This window comes from Penicillium expansum, assembly GCF_000769745.1.
Source record: "Penicillium expansum strain MD-8 chromosome Unknown contig378, whole genome shotgun sequence".
Taxonomy (NCBI): domain Eukaryota; kingdom Fungi; phylum Ascomycota; class Eurotiomycetes; order Eurotiales; family Aspergillaceae; genus Penicillium; species Penicillium expansum.
In genome coordinates this window covers 1-20,613 of record NW_015971420.1, presented here as the reverse complement: position 1 = coordinate 20,613, position 20,613 = coordinate 1, and the positions used below count along the sequence as shown (strand labels likewise).

General features: G+C 47.3%; 10 protein-coding genes across 10 annotated transcripts; 4 read left to right on the top strand and 6 right to left on the bottom strand.

Moving 5' to 3' along the window:
* Positions 1-1,407: 1,407 nt before the first annotated feature.
* Positions 1,408-2,682, top strand: PEX2_109980 (alpha/beta fold hydrolase; the record flags this gene model as incomplete). Its single annotated transcript, XM_016748264.1, has 3 exons — positions 1,408-1,670; positions 1,725-1,927; positions 2,030-2,682. The coding sequence occupies 3 exons, from the start codon at positions 1,408-1,410 to the stop codon at positions 2,680-2,682; spliced, it is 1,119 nt and encodes a 372-aa protein (XP_016595106.1).
* Positions 2,683-4,164: 1,482 nt separating this feature from the next.
* On the bottom strand, positions 4,165-4,431 carry PEX2_109970 (uncharacterized protein; the record flags this gene model as incomplete). The annotated part of the gene is made up of 1 exon (XM_016748263.1): positions 4,165-4,431. The coding sequence occupies one exon, from the start codon at positions 4,429-4,431 to the stop codon at positions 4,165-4,167; it is 267 nt and encodes an 88-aa protein (XP_016595105.1).
* Positions 4,432-6,575: 2,144 nt separating this feature from the next.
* PEX2_109960 (uncharacterized protein) lies at positions 6,576-6,911 on the bottom strand (the record flags this gene model as incomplete). The annotated part of the gene is made up of 1 exon (XM_016748262.1): positions 6,576-6,911. The coding sequence occupies one exon, from the start codon at positions 6,909-6,911 to the stop codon at positions 6,576-6,578; it is 336 nt and encodes a 111-aa protein (XP_016595104.1).
* Positions 6,912-7,798: 887 nt separating this feature from the next.
* Positions 7,799-8,950, top strand: PEX2_109950 (alpha/beta hydrolase family protein; the record flags this gene model as incomplete). Its single annotated transcript, XM_016748261.1, has 1 exon — positions 7,799-8,950. One exon carries the CDS (start codon positions 7,799-7,801, stop codon positions 8,948-8,950), a length of 1,152 nt encoding a protein of 383 aa, XP_016595103.1.
* A 1,018-nt stretch (positions 8,951-9,968) lies between these two features.
* Positions 9,969-10,874, bottom strand: sha1 (putative calmodulin-binding protein Sha1; the record flags this gene model as incomplete). The annotated part of the gene is made up of 1 exon (XM_016748260.1): positions 9,969-10,874. The coding sequence occupies one exon, from the start codon at positions 10,872-10,874 to the stop codon at positions 9,969-9,971; it is 906 nt and encodes a 301-aa protein (XP_016595102.1).
* Positions 10,875-11,367: 493 nt separating this feature from the next.
* On the bottom strand, positions 11,368-12,465 carry PEX2_109930 (uncharacterized protein; the record flags this gene model as incomplete). Its single annotated transcript, XM_016748259.1, has 1 exon — positions 11,368-12,465. The coding sequence occupies one exon, from the start codon at positions 12,463-12,465 to the stop codon at positions 11,368-11,370; it is 1,098 nt and encodes a 365-aa protein (XP_016595101.1).
* A 461-nt stretch (positions 12,466-12,926) lies between these two features.
* Positions 12,927-13,916, top strand: PEX2_109920 (Zn(II)2Cys6 transcription factor; the record flags this gene model as incomplete). Its single annotated transcript, XM_016748258.1, has 1 exon — positions 12,927-13,916. The coding sequence occupies one exon, from the start codon at positions 12,927-12,929 to the stop codon at positions 13,914-13,916; it is 990 nt and encodes a 329-aa protein (XP_016595100.1).
* Positions 13,917-14,247: 331 nt separating this feature from the next.
* On the bottom strand, positions 14,248-15,216 carry PEX2_109910 (uncharacterized protein; the record flags this gene model as incomplete). Its single annotated transcript, XM_016748257.1, has 2 exons — positions 14,248-14,943; positions 15,007-15,216. The coding sequence occupies 2 exons, from the start codon at positions 15,214-15,216 to the stop codon at positions 14,248-14,250; spliced, it is 906 nt and encodes a 301-aa protein (XP_016595099.1).
* Positions 15,217-17,632: 2,416 nt separating this feature from the next.
* Positions 17,633-18,511, top strand: PEX2_109900 (alpha/beta fold hydrolase; the record flags this gene model as incomplete). The annotated part of the gene is made up of 1 exon (XM_016748256.1): positions 17,633-18,511. The coding sequence occupies one exon, from the start codon at positions 17,633-17,635 to the stop codon at positions 18,509-18,511; it is 879 nt and encodes a 292-aa protein (XP_016595098.1).
* A 271-nt stretch (positions 18,512-18,782) lies between these two features.
* Positions 18,783-20,375, bottom strand: PEX2_109890 (Zn(II)2Cys6 transcription factor; the record flags this gene model as incomplete). The annotated part of the gene is made up of 1 exon (XM_016748255.1): positions 18,783-20,375. The coding sequence occupies one exon, from the start codon at positions 20,373-20,375 to the stop codon at positions 18,783-18,785; it is 1,593 nt and encodes a 530-aa protein (XP_016595097.1).
* Positions 20,376-20,613: the final 238 nt, after the last annotated feature.

Below are 20,613 nucleotides of genomic sequence, written 5' to 3'. Positions count from 1 at the left end.
TCTGGAATACGATATATTGATGATAGATGGCCGTGCGATGAATACTGTAAAGGTTTCTTGGTAAGATAATGTGGAGTCTCATTGTTGACGATCTTTGTCGGAGATCTATGTTGGGGCTGTAGTTGTATGATGCGACATCTGCACTAGCAGGGATTGATTTATATGTGATATCTTGTCCATGTAATTACATGGCTTGGTGCTGACGCGTTTGATGTTCAAAATCGGATTAAGATGTTCAAACTGCTTTCATCTGATTCGATATTTGAGAATGTAGGGAAGCACAACTGTATATCCCACTTCCTAAACTGGCAACCAGGATTACGGTTGAAATACAGCGTATACGCGCTCGTATGGATTGTTAGAACTGTTTCACATATTTCCCTTTCATGTTATTGTATGTAAAGCGAGTTTATACACTAAAAATAATCCCTCTAGCACTATTCTGGTTGCTATTCATGTGTCCTTGAATTTGATATTGTATAATGTGAGTCATGGACCTATCTCTACTTCGGGACAAAAAGATCCCGTGGCTTGAAGGAAATGACTGATTCCAATATCAGTTTGAGTCATAGTAGCATGCAGCAATATTCAACACTATCCCCCATAGAACCCCCTAACGAATTCTCCCAACAACTGGATGACCTCAATGGACCTGACTCACAAATCGCACGCAATGGACACATGCTGCTTGCTTGAGAGTCCGCTGTTTCTGGCTAGTAATAATCATTATCATCGTATACTGAGCTTAATTAGGAACTACTAGATCCTTAGCAGTCACAACTGAAGCCAGACTTATTTTACGAGCCCCGTCAACATCAATACCAGTTACTCACTAGGTTATCTGGGGTATTGGAATCTAGCTGAATAGATATTGACGAATGGAGCAACCTGGTCCCTTACTACTTTTGGGGTAATAAGTCTGCGTGGGTTGCCGCTGTCGCTGCGCCAGCAGTACACCTCGCTCTTCATTTACTAGCATACTAGGGTAAAAGAAACAGTGGTCATATTAGGAGGTTCTCACGGAAGTTCTGGTTTAAAGATCCAAAGAATGAATCAGATAGAAATCAGCGAATATTTTTGATGCTTCGTTCCATGATGTTGAGGGAGACCTTCCCCGCTTCGATCATGGTGGGCCCAGTCTCATTTGGATATTCCATCAATATTCCACCAGGACATCGCGCGATGTAATACATTAATATACTGATATAAAGGGCCAGTAGTAATCTATCCGGTAATCTAGATATATTGCACAGAGAAATAGAGGCTGAAAAATAATTCTCAGCTTTAGGCCCCCACATCCAAGCTTATCCTCCTTTGCCAGATGCCTATTCTCACCCTCAATACGAGGCGAAAACTCTTCACCTTTCCTACCTCTAACCATCTTTCCATTTCAACTGTATACATGCAATGGAAGATCACCCAACAACCCCCAGCTCATTCGCTGCTTCTTATGTCTCCAACCCCCGCTTCCATCGCTCCTTCACCATCGAGCCAACTTCTACCCATGGCCCTCTCAATGTGACTTACGGCGATTACGGCCGCGAGCCTGATAAGAACGGGACTACACCCACAATTCTCTTTATGCCGGGCATGGTTTCATCCCGGTACCTCGGAATCTGTGCGCACACGATTGCTGAGAAATGGGGCGTGCGCGTTTTGGTTGTTGATCGGTAGGTGTACCCCAGCCCTTCAACTACAACAGGAACTAATCATATTGTATGTAGTCCTGGGATGGGAAATTCCACCAATGTACCGCTGGCGCAGCGAGTCTCCACCTGGATTGAGACTGTCCCACGGCTGTTGGCCCATGTAGGTATCCAGCATGTTTCATTGGTGTCGCATAGTTCTGGCACTATGTATCTGTTGAACACCCTGTATCACTGTCGAGATATTCTGTATCCCGAGAAGCCGATGGCTACCATGCTAGGTATGTTGCAGTTCCAGCAGATCACTTTATCCCTTTTGTGTACATTTTCACATTGGATGGGAATATTACAACAAAAGTTCTCAGGATCTAACCAAAAGATAGCGCCATGGGTGGACCCCGCCAAATCAGGGATGACATCCTTGAGAATGGCCCAGTATATCCCTGCCCCAGCCTTCAAGCTGTTGCATCATATCCCACGCCTCTTCCTCGCCAATGATGGGTCTGCAACAGCAACCAGTGGAGCAATCATTGCCAGTCTCACTGCCTCATTTCCCTCAAAGAGCGGTGATAACCAGGCAAAGAATAGTCTGTACATAGCGCAGAACTACGAACTAGACGTGGACCAGCAGAAGGAGATAAGCTCTTCCATGATGCAGGGTATGTTCAAGGAGGAAACGGTTGGCTCTAATAGTGAGGCGCTCCTGTGCCTACGGAAGGAGCCTAACATATGGGGGCAATGTGAAGACTATGAGGTCTTTGTGCGTGAGGTGGTAGAGCGTGAAAGAGCGCGAGATGGAGCGCCGTTGAAGGTCTATGCATTTTTTGCTGAGTCTGATAGTTTGATTGGTAAGAAGGGGCAAGCTTATGTTGAGAAATGCTGGCATCAGGTCAATGATGGGGACTCGAGGGGTGTGGTTGAATTTGATTCAAGAGTAGTGCTTGGTACTGATCATGATAGCTTGGTGCCGTGCGCGGAAGCGTGGGAGAGCATTTTCAAGAGAATGCAAGGAGTAGAAGGCGATGGCTCAATATAGTTTCTGAAATAGAATTGGCTTTACCTATATACGTACATAGTATATGGAAGAGTACGTTTACAGTCAAAGTCTGAGCAACGGGGATGAAAGACGAGTTGCATAGGCTGTGATACATTTTGGGATGTGGATGACCTCGGGGGTGAACTAGACACATACACAAAACAGCTTAGAGAGTAATAGCAAACACCATACGATTCTATCTATGGTTTCTTTCTCACCTTGTCTTCCCTACAACGTGTCAATCATTCTGGTATGCATCATGTCACGGCTTGAAGCGAAATCACAGCACTTTCGTCGCTGATTTGACCAAGTGGTGATTCCTAGGCACTCAGTCTGAATGGATACTGAGACCTCGAACAGCCCGAACTAGTGAGCCGACTGTCGTATGGCTCGCCGCACCTTCGGGCAATCTTTCAGCAGATTCTCCAACAAAATGTATTGGAGCCAGTGGAGCTAACAGCCACATTCAATGTGATATCCCTCGATGTCAGTGGCCCTGATATCCTATTGGTCATCTTTGTCTCCATTTTGCCCATGAGAACAGCCAAGTGGTGGTGATCTATGCTCACGACGTCCATGGCGTTGCCTTGGGTGAACTCCAAACCCCAACGTTTGTCTTGGGCGTGGGAGTAGTATTGGCGCGTGATTATGCGGTTCATTCTCACGAAAAACTTTGGAGCGACCACTGGGTCGAGGGAGCACATTCGAAGCTACCAATTGCAGATGCTTTGCAATACCCTTGACGACGTCCGCTCCGGAAAGGAGCCAAGAGAGTACGCAAAAGAAATCATCCGCCACGCTAAATTGGCGAATGCGCTCTCATTCTCACCTTACTCTCACTTTACTCCCACTTTACTTTTATTTACGCTTTGCCTTAGCTAGTGACCTCCAGGCCCTCATTATATCGTAAGGTCCACGATCTCTCGTTCTTAGGCCTGTGACTGCGTTTACTCATCGCACCTGGAATCAGCTGGAGCCAGGAAGCTCAGGCTGTCGGTAGATGCCTCCGGGCAGGTTCCTTAGAGAAACTACTAAGGTAGAGGCTACAACTCACATTATTGTATAGATCACTTCAGGTTTAGACTTGACCGTGCTTCGGGTGTATGCCGAAGATACCTTTGATCGATATCGCAACGACAAGCAGGCTGGCTATGAATGCTCGAGAAGGATGATCTAGTAACTAATGATAAAACCCATTTAAAGACTTCGGGTTAAAGCCGATCGCTTACACAGGTCTGAAAAATACCAGGAGTTGCGGAACCAGATACAGCGGACTTAGGTCAGCGACGATTCTACGCTGGTTACAAACTTGGATGAACAGAGAAGAGTGCACGAAGATAACACCGTTGGGAATTCTAGTCAGAAGGTGCAGAAAGAGCTACTGGGACTTGGACAATTGCTGCATTGTTGCATCCTCGGCCCGAGCGCTATGATCTAGCTAATTATGACGACTCTAGAGAAAGGAAAAACAGGCTGAAGATCTCATTTCCATTTCCCAGCATCTTCCGTTCCCTGAGCAACCCGTTTCGCCCCGTTCTCAAGACCTGAGCTCGCACTACCGAGGGCATTCCCAATCGGCTCGCCAGCACTCCCCGTCGCGCTTGTGATGGTATCACCGATACCTCGCCCGGCAGTTCCTGCCACTCCACCCACCGTGCGGGTGACACCACCGACTGTGTTTCCAAGAGTGGAGGTGACGAATTTAGCGGCTCCGGTAACGCCTTTGTCTTGATTGGATTCGATCGGCATGATGGTTTGATTTGAAATGGTAGATTTGAATGAAATCAAAGAATTTTCTCGAGTTTCGGAATTAACACAAGGGAATGAAATGTAGAGGATTATAGATAGAGGTAAATATTGAAACAAAAGAAACAGGTGTCAGAAGGGCATTATTATATTGGGGCGTGCGCCTTATGACATCATTGGGTGGCTCGGTGGCTCGGTGGCTACCCCTGCAATTTATATTGGGGTTTAACTTAAAATAACAATCTGACATGGTATAAACAGCAGTGACGATGGAATGGCCACCATATGACGTAGTCGGAAATCGAATATACGTGGTATTCTCACATAGTCATTATAGTTGTCAAGAGAGGACTACGTCGAAGTGCATGGTGAACGTGAGATTGATTGAGTAGAGTGTTGTTGAAGCTAGGCTACAGAGAGACTAAAAAATCTGACAATAGTATTTGGCTGGCGTTGACACGCTGTGTATGGGTCGGTGGTAACTATTCCTCTTGGACTACTATAGACTAGCGAGAGAGAGAAGGAGAAGGAGAAGGAGAAGAAGAAGAAGAAGAAGAAGAAGAAGAAGAAGAAGAAGGAAAGAATCATGTTCACATGAACTGGCAAATACCGGGTCTATATACCCGGTAAAACCATTTGAACAAGACTCAGTCTGCTAACAAACAAGCATCTAAGTTGGATGAGCGATGTTCCACGGGCCGTATGTTTGCATCTTCAGCAATGGCTCAAATATTCGATGTCTCCTCATTATTTAGGCACTCAAGATACTGCTAATCGTAGTCAGCAATTGTTAGAGATGTCTACTAAGGCCGGTTAGAATATGGCTCCTGATAGTGCCGTCTTATCAAACTTACCGACGAAGGTGGACTTTCGGCCGTGCTTGTCGTCGCGTATCCTCTCACAAGCCTTCTTTGTTGTCTAAGCAAAACCCCTTGGGGAAAGTTTGGCTTGCATTTTGTGTGACCGTAAGGCTCTCATGGCAGCGAAGTCCAAAGTGGTAAATTTCGAACCCGAATGAACATTTGGTAGGGCATGGAGGGGGTCAACATGGTGTAAAAATTGCTTTTTTTTTTGGCTTGAGAGGGTTATGGCAGTGTGTACGAATCTTGGAGGACAAAGGAAATGAGGTGAGGAGCTACCGAGGTGTGGGCGCTCCTGCCCTCCAAGTCTGACATGATTTATATGGCAAGTACATTTCTACACATGTGACGTATGGGAACAATCGCACTTACCTCGTCACGTCTTCTTAGCTGTCTTTTAGTCTTTCTAGTGGTCTTTTTAGCGGTCTTTGTAGCGGTCTTTGTAGCGGTCTTTGTAGCGGTCTTTGTAGCGGTCTTTGTAGCGGTCTTTGTAGCGGCCTTTTGGAATGTGGTGAATATTTTTATATGAATCATTCTGATATGGGTAGCTAAGTCACTAATCAAGATTCAACAAAGCAGCAAAATATAAATTTATCTTATAGGCAATGTGTAGGTACCGCCAACTGGCTCACTCAAACAATACCGAACGAACAATTCCACTAGCGCTTTTTCTACGTCTGAGAAGTTCCATAGTTGTGAATATTGTATGATTATCCCCTTTCCATCATACGAAGCCTGAATGATTCTCCCCTGTTGATTGCCCAAGTAAGAGAAAAAAAGAATCTATATAGGTCTTAGGTATTATCACACTATAACACATTGTGGAAACACTTACTGGATGAATATGATATCTGCGGAATGGTCTATGATTCACCCGGAGGAGCATCATGCACACGATACCTCTTAGCTCATGTGTAGTGAGTTCTCGATTTGTATCAGTAGGATGAATATGGGCAAGGCATGACATGACCGAATGTGGCTTGAGGGGGCGATCGGCGTATCGGTAATGATTGATCACTCGCCACGTTTTTGATTTGGATCGCCTGCCTTATGGTCCGGGCTGTAAGTTGTTAGTTGCATCCATAAGCGTAGAAGATATTTTACAATGATTTGCAGTCTATTTACCTCCAATATAGTTGGTTCCTGAGGTGTTCAAGCGTAAAGTCATCTGATGGTCCTTGTCTTGGCGTATCCAGGTGAGAACGGATAACATCCTCTATCCCCTCGGCTTGGCTATACGCATCATTCTCCATTAGATACCTAGGACGATCTATACATGTAAGATCCTCAAGTACTGGAGCAACTTTGGGGAGATATTCCGTTGGAGTCGTTGATGAAATCCTGTATGGTGCGGATATGTGGTATCTTTAGATGATTTTCATAATGTTCCTGGTCCACCTTAGGATGGATAAGATATTTTTCAAGGAGTTTGTCTGGGTGTGGTTGAAAGAAGCACGGGTCAAATTTGAGAGTTCCATATTCATTCGTGTCAAAGGATACTTCGAATGTTTGGATTCCAAGTCCCTGAAGGTCTCCAGGAGAAGGGAAGTCAGACTCAAAGGTTTTAACTCGCCGAAAGAGGGACATGAGAAAGGTCTGAGGTTGAGCTTGCGATTCAACCATTTTGAAGGAGAAGATAAGGGATGTGTCCTATCTGATGGCACATGGTGCAAAAGTACTATATATTCTGTCAGTGTATATGTATCAGTGCTATGAGAAACTCATCATAGGAAATGAGATCGGGAGAGAAAGGCACCGCAAATTTAGGCCAAAAAGCCTCATTCCGGGGTCTATTCGGACCCAATTTTTCTTTTCTCCCTCTCCTCAACTCCTCTATCTTGCACTCAGTGTCGCCTCCTTTCTTCCAGTCGCTACTCTTCCTCCACCCCACCGACGATTGTGCCTTTGCTTTCAGCCTGACACACTGGACGGAGCGGGAAATGCGGCATCGAAGGAATATCGGCACGTTATAGATACAAAGGAGGCCGGTGGGCCTTTGGACGAAAGCAAGAGTACCGACACGAAATAGCCAGATGCTGCTGTGGCCTGAATCACCCCAGTGGTTCAGTTCCTAGATGACATGCATTACAATCTCGGTGTCGGATCGAGCGGCACCGCTATTAAGAAAGGCACACCCCTTCAGAGGTTACATTGCACAGCCCCATCATCACAAAATGACTCTCAGTTGCCCGGTCGCGAATAACGGGGCGCACAGTTGTCGTCATCGTCGGTCTCCCAAGGTTCTATATACCTAGTTGATGGATCTTCGATTCACAGCCTGATAATATAGGCCAATAGCGGAAAATACCGCAAATGCCCTTAAATGCCTCATAGACCATCTAGCTTCTAGTGGAATCAAGAGAAAATCGATCTTACACTTCTCTATGGGTACATAACAAGCGGTATCTACTAGGAGTATATATACAAGATGGTTTGCCGCTGGATTCCGCTCATAATTCCATCTTATAATACGTGTGTCTTTTCATCTTCATCGTCAGAGAGCCGCGAAAATGATTCGGGCCATCCTACTCTCAATTAATTTTCTTCTTATCAGCTTCGGGCAAACGGCAATTGTCCCTCTCCCTTCAAGCACCGGGCCATGCGATGTCACGCTTCATGCAAGTGAACTAGTTGACATGTCTCGAACCAATCCCTATGACCCAAAAGGAGGCAAACGTTCTATCATGGTCACTACCTTTACACCCGTCAATTGCGGAAGTGTACCCTCTACATCTTACATGCCGAATGCAACAGCAAAGTTTGAAGACGAGACTTTCCAGTCTTTTGGAATACCTCCAGGAACGTTTGAGTCCCTTAGGATCCAGACTCAGACACAGCAGCAGCCACTTCCTTTCAAACTTCACGGAGATTACCCAGTAGTGCTTTTCTCGCCGGCACTGGCAACCTCGAGATTGATGTACACATTGCTACTTCAAGATATTGCGAGTAACGGATTTGCTGTTGTCTCCGTCGACCACCCGTATGATGCTGACATCGTTGAATATCCCGATGGCCGTACGGTTCTCGGAAGACTCGCAAACATCAGTACCACGACAGAATTTGTTTCAGCACTGAACGTTCGTGTTAAGGACATGGTATTTTTACTTGATCAAATGCACGACGAAAAAGTGATCAGAAACCTATTCCCTTTGTCACAGGGAAATTTACATCTACTCTCTCTTGATCGAGTAACCATCCTTGGTCATTCCCTTGGTGGAGCAACAGCAGCGCAGACAATACTAGTTGACAATCGCTTTGTTGGGGGTATCAATCTAGACGGCGCATTATGGGGGTCTGTCGTGGACAAAGGACTGTCGAGTCCGTTCCTGCTTTTTGGTAACACAAACCATACCCAGGCAACAGATCGCAGCTGGGCAAAATTTTCGTCACATTCACGAGGATGGAAACTTGAGCTACAACTCGCACAGTCTAAACACTATACTTTTTCTGACATTCCATTGCTTGTTGATGCTCTGGGTGTTTCGGATGAAGTTCGACAAATAATTCAGGCTGAAAGTATTGGGACGATAGGTGGTTTGCGGGCTAAGGATGTGATTACTTCATACACCATTGCTACACTGCAGTACTTTGTTTATGGGCACACATCAGAATTGCTGAGCGGCCCTTCTGTAGCATATCCTGATGTGACATTTGTGTCTTGATAACTAGTTAAATGATTGGTAAATATCTGAAATATTGACTCAATAGATATGAATATCCGTACCTGTGAAGCTGTTGCATTTGCAATATCGCTGCGTGAGAAATTTGCTATAAGAGGCAATCAAGTAGGTCATTGCTCATAATTGGCGGTGGTCAGGATTCTTTGGCTTGGTAAGAGAGGTGAGTTGCCTGCTGTAGCTCTGCATTGTCCCTAGGGACCTCTAGTGTGGAGATTGCTGAGACGGCGATGGTACCGCTTGTACTTGATAGAGATGTTGCTTTGTTTCCGCTGTTTGTTGCGTTTGCGTGGAACATTCTATGTAGCTAGTCCAGGGCTTCTAATAATAGGCTCTTGTATCTGTCTTACAATCTATAACATGTGACTGGTATTATTACACATAGGTACGAAACATGTTATTATCCCGTATCCCGTATCATGTGATTGGGGTTTGAAAAGCCATCTCTGTTTTTCTGATATAGAAGGCGAACCTGGGCGGAATGAGCTCAGTGTCTTGCTTCTTCTGATAGTTTCTCCATGAAGCCTACCCAGAGGCATCTACCGGCAGCCCGTGCTTCCTGGGTCCAGTTAATCCCAGGCGCAGTCAGGATGATGCAGTTACACGCCTCATGTAGATACAGGCCGAGAGGTCCTAGATCATAGGTGATGATCAGGACTTGGAGATCGCTGGCTGGGTCATTTAATTTCTTTTCTGAAATCTCTCGCTCCAGAATAGTCAATTCTGGGCGGACAACACGAGAATTCACTAACGCTGCCCGTAGGAGAGTCTGCATAAACCAGGCGTTTAGTGGGATGCAGTCGACGACAAATATTTTTTGGCAGTGACCGGAGCTGAACCGAAAGAAACATGACAAAACAACATCAGGGACAAAACGCACTGCCTGTCAAAACGCGGTAGGGGTATCATTTCATAAATAAATAAGAATACTTGAGAAAATGGGATAGAAGGAAAAACAGAAAGGAAAACGGAAAGGAAACGGAAAGGAAACGGAAAGGCCCCATTAGAGGCGCCGAATACCTCGGCGGCCAGAATTGGGTTGGTTCTGGCGAACAGACGATCTCTGACCAGCAGATTTGCGTCGAGGTGTATGTTGAGTCTTCGCCATCAGCTTCACCTGCTCTGTCTGCTCTCGTAGCTTACAGGCTTTGACACCGCGCCACCATCGAGTAATCACCTCACATGCCGACTCCGTCCTGGCTGTGGCTATAGCGCACGCGTACTTATTCCGTCGTTCTGTAAATGACCGCCATGCCCGTTGAATAACGATGGCGGAAAAGGCATGCTTCAAGGCAGAGGCCGAAGGATTCTCAGCAGGAGGTGGATGTCCTATCTTTTTAGGGACTCCGACGGCATTCACTCGTGTTTCACCCAGTGCCACACGCTTCAGTGGATCTTTTCGCGGTTCTTTAGGCTTGGCTGTTATGTGCGTTCTGAAAGTAGAGTTTTGCATGGTTGGACGGGCCATTTTGGACACCGGTGAATGGTTTCCTGATTTGCTTTTCTTGTTGTTGATGACGGAAAATCCAGGAGGGATATTTTCTTTGCCGCCACCTGTTCCAGGAACATCAACTATTGTCGCCCCTGCCTGGAGAACCTTCAAGTTTTGCTGGAGCGGAGCTCTCCGATTAGACCCTGCCAACGGCTTTTGTGGTTGCCGTCTAGTACGTTGTGATTTGAAGCTGCCAATCTCAGTTTTACCTGAGATATGTGGAATGGCGTCTTTGGTTTGCCACCTGGGTGAATTGTAAAGACCCATGAAGACGGTAGGAGCGATAGGGTCATCAGACGGAATGTGTATTGTATCACCTCGTCTTGAAGACTCATGCCTCGACGAACGGGGAGTCATACGTTCGTCTTGAAGACCTGACGTGGCGTCCAGGTTTCCTAACAAGAAATGAGGTTTCATACTGAGATGAGAGTTGGGTTAATTGAAACTGAGGGAATGTGTCGGGATATTTGTTCGGAGAAGCGGTGAAGTCAATCAAGGGATCAACTCAGATGCGGGGAAGACTCGGGGTGAGACTTGATTTTATCAACAAGCTTGGGCAACTGTATAGTCGCGTATCAAATCAATAGAGATCGATTATCGCGTGTCTGGAACAGTCGATTACTACGACACCCGTGTTGACCTGTGGACGCGTTGTCTAGGGCAACACGTGGGGGTCAACACGTGACATCATCAAAGTATCGGATGAAATAGGGATAGGAGGAAGGAACACATTGGATCTAGGTAGAATGTTCTCTCCCAGTATGCGCCAGCAGTCCCGCAAACTCTTTCATGCGAAAGTACACCCCCAAGCCTTCTTCCCGCCGCTGCAAGTTCTTCCGGATGCAGATCGTTCAAGTCGAATGTGACTCTAGCGCAATATACTTCTTGATCAGTTCGCCGAGGATCTAGATCATGGTGGCGACCAAGCTGTCATTAAATCAGCCTTGGCTGCATGAACTTCATTCAACAGGTGCGCCACCAGCCAGTCATGCGTGATGTCCGGGAGCGCGGCTGACGGGAACCCGACTTCGGCTCCGAAGCCCTGCATCCCTTTCGGGTATGAGCTGGCGGTTTCCCGCATGCGATCCGATAGAGTCTCAACCAGTCGCTGCATATGTCGTAATTCACCTAGCGTGACTTGCGCTTGAATGGTCAATCCCAGCGCCTGATCATCGACCGAGTGATCTCCGATGGTGACGGGTTGATGAACTACCTTCTCCAATGCGGACCCTGCCTGGTTGGGTGCAATTTTCATGCTGTGCCCAGAGAAACTACTGGCTCCATTCACAAAGCACGCGCGGATCATCGCGCGGTACCACGAAACTAGCCGGGAACAGATAATTGCTAGGATCAGCTGGTTCTGTGGACGGAGGGCACAGCCACACTGTAGCATGCGGCAGACTGACATGCCTGCATCTTTATTGCTTTTAAGGACCGAGCCGGACATGCGTGGCAGTTCGGGTTTACTGCGGTCATGGCTGCCGCCGCTTCGGCGGGAGACGCAACTAGTCTGGGGGACGTGGAGTGAGCGAAGGGATTGTGTCGCAGTCATTATGCAAGGGGTGCCATGCTGTGCGAGACAAGAAGCTGCTGTCGTTGGTGGTGAGGGTGTTTGGACTGGAGGAAGGGTTGAATCTGGGACAGCGAATAGTGGGGTGGAGAAACCAGGAAGCGTGGAGCAATCCAGCGTCGGTTCATCGTGATTGTCAAATTCATCGGAGTTCACACGAGGTGTAGGAACAGAGCAAAGGTTGGGAATAGTGCCAAAAGGGATGGAGTGAGCCGGCGCAAAGGTGCCAAGGTATATACCGGGGTCAAGATCGACATTGATATCGAGATCTAGGTCGTCTATCGGTGCATCTGCGAACAGACCACCACCAGACTCCACAGACGGATGAAGTAGATTGTCATGGGCTGTACATTGGGCGAGAATGGATTGCCAGTCGTAGTTTTCAAGGAGCGTTGAGTCCTCGAGGAGGTATGGATTATCCGGGGTTGAGGCTTCCATTGTCGCACGGTGTTGGTTTTCCCCTGACGGCTCAACCTTGGCTTGGATGCTTGACCCGTCAAAGTGTGACCTAACCCGATTTGGCTAGTGTTTACTCAAGCTCCATCTCGCGTCGGCCGAAGGTTTTTGGCTGGGGACACGAGGTTTCATCACGACGTCAGTTTCTCTCTTGGTCTCTAACCTTGGGAAAAATCCCAGGTTGTATCCTGGAACACTGTCTGGATGATGTTCGATGCAGCTGATTGCTCCACAGCTTCGCTTGCATATTTCTTATCTCTTGGCAAGGAGGGGCGGAAGTGGGTTGTAAGCGGGACCAAGACCAAGCGATCTACAACATAGGTGAGGGAAGACGAGGAGAAAGGCTAGTCACAAGCACCCAAAATGGCTAATAATGGGAACTATTAGATTTGCAGGACCTGGGTCCACGAGCAATCCTTTCATGACAAGCAGAAACCGACGTCATGGACCGCAGTCGCATTCGAACTTCGAGATCGTCCAAACCCACTGCTCCGCATACTACCTCCACCTTACAAACCCCAAAACTCAAAGATTCTTGCGATAAATGCTCCTCCTCCAAAGTACGTTGCACAAAGGAGAAACCCTTCTGTGCCCGCTGTGATAAGCTTGGATACACATGCTTCTACAGTCCAGCAAGACGAGCCGGCCGGCCCTACCGGTTAAGAAAACAGCTTTCAGAAGGAATCAATATTGAAGAATCCAACCGACTCTCTGCAATAGATATAACAACGACCCAGTTTGTAGACGAGAGCGCGAGGCTATACTCCCGCTTCAATGACTCCGCACCCGTCAACGTGGCATCCAATACCTCAACTCCAAATACCACTCCATCCAACAACAAAACGGCACAGTCAGACCCCATTACCGCAGAACCCCACCGCACCTCCGATCCGGATTGCCTGCTGGTCATTCTGGACATATTCTCCGACTTAGAAGTGTCAGCAGAGCAATTCAGACGAGCATCCCCTGTAGACGCAAGTCTTCTCAGCACAACCTCACAAACTATCACAGCAGCCTTGCATCGCCTTTCTACAATTCTGATTTGTTCTTGCTCCAAGCGAGCGGAGGTGGGGATGCTCATTTCGGCAATTTGCATGTCAGTCATTGACATGCATGCCATGACAATTTCAAATTTCGCGAAAGATCAGCATCCTGCTGGAATACTCAGCCAGCCGACACCATGGGAGAATCCCGGTGTCGGGCCTTATGGGTCCCCTGAGTATGAGGTTACTGCTATACAAGTCTTTACAGAGCTTTCAGAGCTGGCCAGGCTCATTTTACGACTTGCCGAGCGCTATGATGGAGCGAGTGGGTCTTTAAATGGTCTACAGAATGGATCGGAGCTGCCAACGGATATTCTCCCAGGAATAGCTACTTTCTTACGTGAGAGATTGCAGCAAATCACGAATGGCGCTACTCGCTGGGTTGGATAGATCTAGGTCTCGTTCTCCAATGTGGGCTCTTTGCACTCAGTCTTGGAGTGTTGTGACTTTTGGAATGATGGGTTGAAGCACAGTTCCAGTAAGTTTTGGACGACCCAAAGAACATGAAAGAGCTGCCCCCCTGGATCGACATAGGCTATGCTATGTCTGGATCGGACCAAGCATTCAAGGGGTTGTCAGCATCAATATTATCGGGGTAAACTTGTGGTGTATGGCTCAGCTCAGTCATTTGGGAGACTGATACTGATTGCCGAAACATGTATAAATTCCGGTCATATGAATTAGTCTAACCTACTCCAATTAAGCATTGAACATAGTTATTCTATAACAAAAACCACTTCTTCTCTTGTCCCGCGCGAGCAAGTCCAACCTTCCCCTCATCAACTAGTTTCGATAGAACCTGCGCTATGAATGGCCCCGCCATCGCCTCCATCTCGGGCCCATAGAGACATGCGATGATCTCCCGCATCGACAAGGGTGCCTTTATCTTTGTCTTCCCCCCAACAAAAGCTGATAAAACCTTCTTTTCTCGCATTTCCCAGTGTCTGCTCCAGACCATGAGTTTGGCTGGCAGGTCGTCAATCACGGCACCATGTCCAGGGTATCCAACTCTTATCTCTTCATAGCGCACACTTTGGGTCATGGATTTCAAGCTCTTCATGTATGATCCTAGATCTTCCACAACAACACTTCCTCCATGTCCAAGCACATTATCGCCCGTGAACATGGCACCGCCGTCCTCCAGGACAAAACACATGTGGTCTTGACTATGTCCGGGTGTGAAAAAGGCTCGCAGCGTAGTTACTCCGGCAGTAAAAGTCTGTCCATCACGAATTGAATGTTGGCCGTGGTCCGGCTGGGCCTTGTGGACCGCCGTGGCTAGATGTGGATACTGCGCCAGTAGCGCCGGGAGACCACCGGTATGATCGTTATGCCAGTGGGTCAGCAGTACGTGGGAGATTCTCAATTGGTGTTTCTCAAGATAGTTGACCAGAGTTGTGAGCCAGATCGGACATCCCTGTAGACATTATTCTCTAATTTAGTCTCCAAGTCCTAAAATAGGATGGCGAACATCACTTACCTGTCCTGTGTCTATCAAAATCCGTTCCTGGCCACTGCCGACTAGATATGTATTGGTTCCTTGCAATTGCATGTCGCCGGGATTTCCACCAAGTATCCGTACCACCTCTGCGTCGAGTTCTGAGACAGCTGGAAGATGTGGCAGTCCAGCATTTCGAGCAGCTAGAAATTCCTGCCACACTGGCTGCGTCCACACTTTTGGGGTGGACATGTTCCTTGCTGATCGACTCTCAGAACTCAGGTAGGCTTTGTGACTTGAGTAAGCAGAGTTGGAATTGAAAGGTGGGGGCTCTTACATTTTGGAGAGCATATGCAACGCAGCCAGATGGGGCATGCATGGCTGCCTGATATACAAGGCCGCTATCTTCGGGCTAGGACTAAACAGGAAATTCCTTTTCATTCCTTTTCACATTGAGGTTCGTGTTCATTCTTCTTGCGCGTTAGGCAATCTCAATATTAACAGAGCAGATAAGGCAGAGAGAATATGAAGGGAAGTTGAGGCAAGAAAAAAAAACATGAAGAAAAACAACACTCACGGCCGAGAACGACCGACAGACCTTGCATATATTGACAAATCAAAAAATCAAAAATCCCCTTGGACGTTAGCTAATTCCGGGAAGCTAAACCCGAAGGGCATGGAATATGGGAACTTGCTATCAAATACAAGGGAATAAGATATCCAGCAAAATAGACAGCAGTCACACTGTTGATGTTAACGAGCTTCCACTCAGACACAGCAGCAGCAACTGTGAGAATTCACTGTGGTGGATCATATTCTACAGGAGTAATAGTATTGATAGTAGTAGAGAGATGGAAATACTAAAGATCGTGATACCGCCTGTCCGGTGCAGGTAGAAAATCCCGAACAAGCTCGGGTACCACTACCACAACTTTTACGGCGTCCTTTATAGGATGTTCCGCCACCATCCCATCTAGCGCAGCATCCGCAGCCGGTTAGTATAGCAATTAGCTCCTAACATGCTACCAAATCCGGTATAAGCTATGGGAAGTAGGAAGATGATCCTATTCAACTACGCGCAAGCTACCTACAGAGGGATTTGGTCATGCAACCAAGTTACGTGACGGCAACACCTGCGACCCAGCCAAAGATCTCGTCCCCAATATCCAGCTTAGTTCGGTGGTGTCTAGAGCTGCAATAGTCCCGTAAACCTGAAGATCATATCTACCCAAGCATGACTAAACAAATCAACAAGGTGCTCTTCAACTCCCCCTAACTATTACATAATGATCGTGGCATATCCATGACCGCCGGAAGTGCATACTCGAAGTCTATATGCCCAACAAAACTCTCATTCGTGACGTGTGCGCCGCGGTTGATCTCGTGATCAAGATGCGCCAAACACGAGGCCGCCAAGCCCCCTTGGAGCTTCATACTGGAAAGCGAAACCATAAGGACCTGCATCGAGTCCATCAAGGGGCCGATGTATCTCGGTGAAGTGTTACCCCTAGTAGATGAGGAAGATGGCGTGGCTACTGGTAGAGTAGAGGAACCCCCGAAGATGGTGCTTGTGATCCAAAGTTGCTTACATCGGAGAGGGGATTTGACGGTTGAAAAGTGCGGACAAAGATCCGGGCTGCAGTAAATATAGGCCAAGGGGTGAATATATTCATCTGGGTTTAAGTTAGACTTTGTCAATACTGTTCAAAATCCAGAGGAATATCAAGTAACCCCAAAGAAGAGTGCAGAGGAATGCTCTAAAGATCCGGTCCGATCTTTTCATTCCCAATGGCAGAAACGGGGGATATATATACTCTGTAATAAAGTATGCCTTTTCTTCTCATTATTTAGGGTCTGCTATTCTTTCTCTCAATTCGAACCTCTTCATATTAAGGAAGATCACAGCTCTCAACAAACACGATGATATCATAATTGATGGCGGCTCATGTTGCAAATTTTCCACGAGTCAAGATTCGCTGGATGCATCGAAATAGATAGCGGTCATATCCCGTTTCAAATCCCAAAATTCCATCGAATTTTTCGTTTTCCCCGAAATCCCGACCCGCAAATACGGATATTCCCAAATATCGGCATCCACCTACGTAGTTAGGAACGTTGGACATATCCTTTTTAGCGGTAGCCTATTATTCGGATAGTTTCCGAAGAAATACAGTTCAGACTTGCGCTTTACCTCATTCCATGAAGATACACTGTTGGGTTCATGTTGAGTGTTTCTATCAGGCTCCTCCTGCGATAATAAGCAGCTGACTGTTCAAATAGAAACCATTGTAGTGTCATATAAAGGTTTGCCATCTAGAGTTTCTTTTGTTCGCCTGAACATAGCAACTAAGGAAGCCAAACCGCATCTATACAGGGCGTTGATTAATTTCGGGGTTTTCTCAGTCTTACAATCGGCTTCCCGGCAATAGATCGATCTACAGGCCCATCATCATCCACCTGCCAAGGCCAAGACACAATGTCCGATAGTAGAAGTTGTCAGATAGGCCATTTAACGGATTTATGGTGTTTCAAGCGTCATGGAAGAGCAATCCAAGAAGGGATTAGGTCAGAAGTGGTTTTTACATATAAAGGGCTTCCTTGTCCCTAGAAATGAACTATAAACCCTCACATCGAGTTCCAACAGCATATCATTCCTCTCAACTTAACTATGATTTTCTCTTCGAGCCTTTTGCTCGCTTTCATGGCGACTTGTGCACATGCTCTACCCGTGTTCACCCAACCACTCACCAACTACAAATGGCCTACTCAGTTTGTCCGGAGTGGTGAGGCAAACATCCAAGTTCTTGTCCAAGGCGCAGGTCCCGCAGTTGTGATCATCCCATCGTACGGGCGAGACGGAGGTGACGATTACAACTACTTCAGCAACTCCCTCGTAGATGCAGGGTACCTTGTGTTGCGACCTCAACCAAGGGGTACCTTTGAGTCTACGGGCCCGATCACCAATGTCACACTCGAAGACCTGGCGGCCGATATTGCAGCTGTGATCGATACACTGGGCGGAGGCCAAGCTATAGTGATCGGTCATGCATTTGGTACCTTCCTAGCCAAAGTGAGCTCCGTGCTCTACCCGGAAAAAATACCTGCAATTGTGGTAGCTGCCCCAGGTGGCATCGATCTCCCGACTGATATCGCCAAAATGCCCTTTATCACTGGCAACACCTCTTTGCCTATCTCTGAAAGACTCAAAGCTCTCCAGACAGCCTTCTTTGCGCCCAATCACGATGCTCATATCTGGCTCGATGGATGGTACCCGGATGTTCTTGCCATGGAGCACGCCGCTGTGCAAGCTTATGGTAGCTTGGCATCGCATTGGGGTGGTGCCGATACTACACAGGTCCTCGAGTTGATTCCTGCGGATGACCCCTTCCAACCAAAGGCTCAATGGAATGTGACAATGGACCTGTATCCGAATAGAGCGACTTCTAAAGTTATTGCCGATGCGTCGCATGCGCTGTTCCCTGAGCAGGGAAAGGCCGTTTTTGAGGCTGTTTTGCCGTGGTTGAACCAACAGAGCTCGCACATTTGAGAAAGAGGATTAGTATCAGAGATGGGAAGCAACTACAACATGGAATGGGAGAGATTTGAATGTATTGATGTAAATATGCCTTTTTGAATTCTTACATCTAATGGACTTCTATCTGTTCTGCAATCCCTGCGTTGGAGCTTTAAATAGAAGCGCACCTCAGTATTCTTCAAGTGTGCAAGAGTAAGATTACAAATAAATTTCTATTGTGTATATTAACATCAAGAGTGGGTCTTTGCTCAAAGAGTGACCTTCATTGATACTGTGGTATGATCTATAAAAGCATTGCCATTGCATTCTCTCCCCCCTGAAACTCAACAAGCATTTCTCGAACACGTCTCGTCATTTCATCCTGATATTCCTGTTCTCTGATTATGAACGGATTACCTGAAACCCTAGACTTCTCCAGATACGCTCTCTCATTTAGTACCGGGCGCCCATTTCTCAAGAAGTGGAATGCCAGATAGTACAATGAGAGGCTATTTGCGATAAGAATATTTCCTGCACTCAATTCGTACTGATGCTGGGATCGTCTTCGAAACTGCTCCCACGACATATGCCATGTATGCAATGCTCCCTCTAGGGCGGAAAGATCCACAGGAAGTATTGATGTTTGAGCTTCCAGCAGCAGTGAGTGAATTGCCAAAATCAACAGATTCAAGCCGAATTTAGTTAGATTTGACTCTGACGGAGCCTGCCTGACCATGAGCCCCTTTACAGAGGACAAGAAACAGCTCGATGGATCTTGCGCTGGCATTGCAGCCCACAACGAGGCGGAACATGCATTCCAGCTTGGATAATCACAGGGAAAAGAAGCGCGTGTATCTGTTGGTAGAAGAAGTGGCTTACTGCCACATAGGATGGATTGATAGCAATCCACTGTGAACACGCCCCAAAGAACTCTCTTCTTAGACTCCTTTTCAATCCATGATTGCCATACATGTGCATTCCGTGTAGCTTTTGAGCACTCGCCATGGATTTTGAGGAGCCCTGCTTGTCGTATGACAGAGACAAGAAGTGGATGCAGGAGCCGCGACGCAGCCCGTTCCGCTGCACTTTCCCCGTTTGCCATACTCGCTAACTGGAAAAGCACTATTGCTTGAAGCTCCTCGAGGTTGGGGGACATTTTGTCGTAATGAAGGCAGCATTTGGCAAGCAGAGTTGATAAAGACCCATGAAGAAGCTTCGCATCCGATTTCGACGTTGTGCTGTTTTCAAACCCAGCGCCTATGAAGCAGACCGCTCTGACAAGCACAGCGGGAGACGAGGCCAAGCAGAAAGTGGGAATGTGCAGTATAGGAAAGAAAGGGTGGAAATTGGCAAAAAACAGCCTCGCATATGTTTCCAATCGATATACGGGCACGGTACCCGGACCTTCTAGTTCCAGGACATAGTCGGCAGGAAGTCGAAAGTTGTCCGGGCATAGATACCCCACATTCATGGCGATCTCCGGGACACGCATATCAAATGTCGATGCACCGGTGCTAGGTTGGGGCAGGCCGTGGTCACTGACCACGGAGACATTTTCTTGCGGTGTCCAGCCGAAGGAGCTCATATCGACGCAATTTTCAAGGTCGGCTAACTGAGCTAGAAAATCGACTTCGTCCGGTGAGCAACTGTCGAGGAATGACAAGTCGACAGATTGTTCATCAAATACTGGTATGTCCGAGGCCTTGTACGGCCCATCCTCACTTCCGGTTTGCGGTGATGGAGGGGAAGTAATCCCCCTAGTTCTTCGCGCGCGCTTCTTGCGCTCCGCCCTCACACAAGTCCACCCCCTTTGCAGGCATCGAGAACACGGCGGGGCCGTTTTGTTAAGGTCACATCGAAGCTTTGATTCGGAACATGCAATGCAGCTTCTATTCATCGTCCCAGATTGGCCTAGCACAGGGCGGAAATAATAATCTCGGATATTTGCAGGTGGAGGGATGTACAGGAAGAAATCTCGATTTCCAATTCCACCCGACTTACCCGTGCCCGACTGTGGCGTTATGGAGCGCCCACCTTGAATTCCTATCAAAGTGTCATAGCCAAGTGGAGGGTCTCACCCGCTTACCTCCAGGGCTGCTTACTGCTGGTTTGCTGTCTCGCGGGTTTCCCCCCCC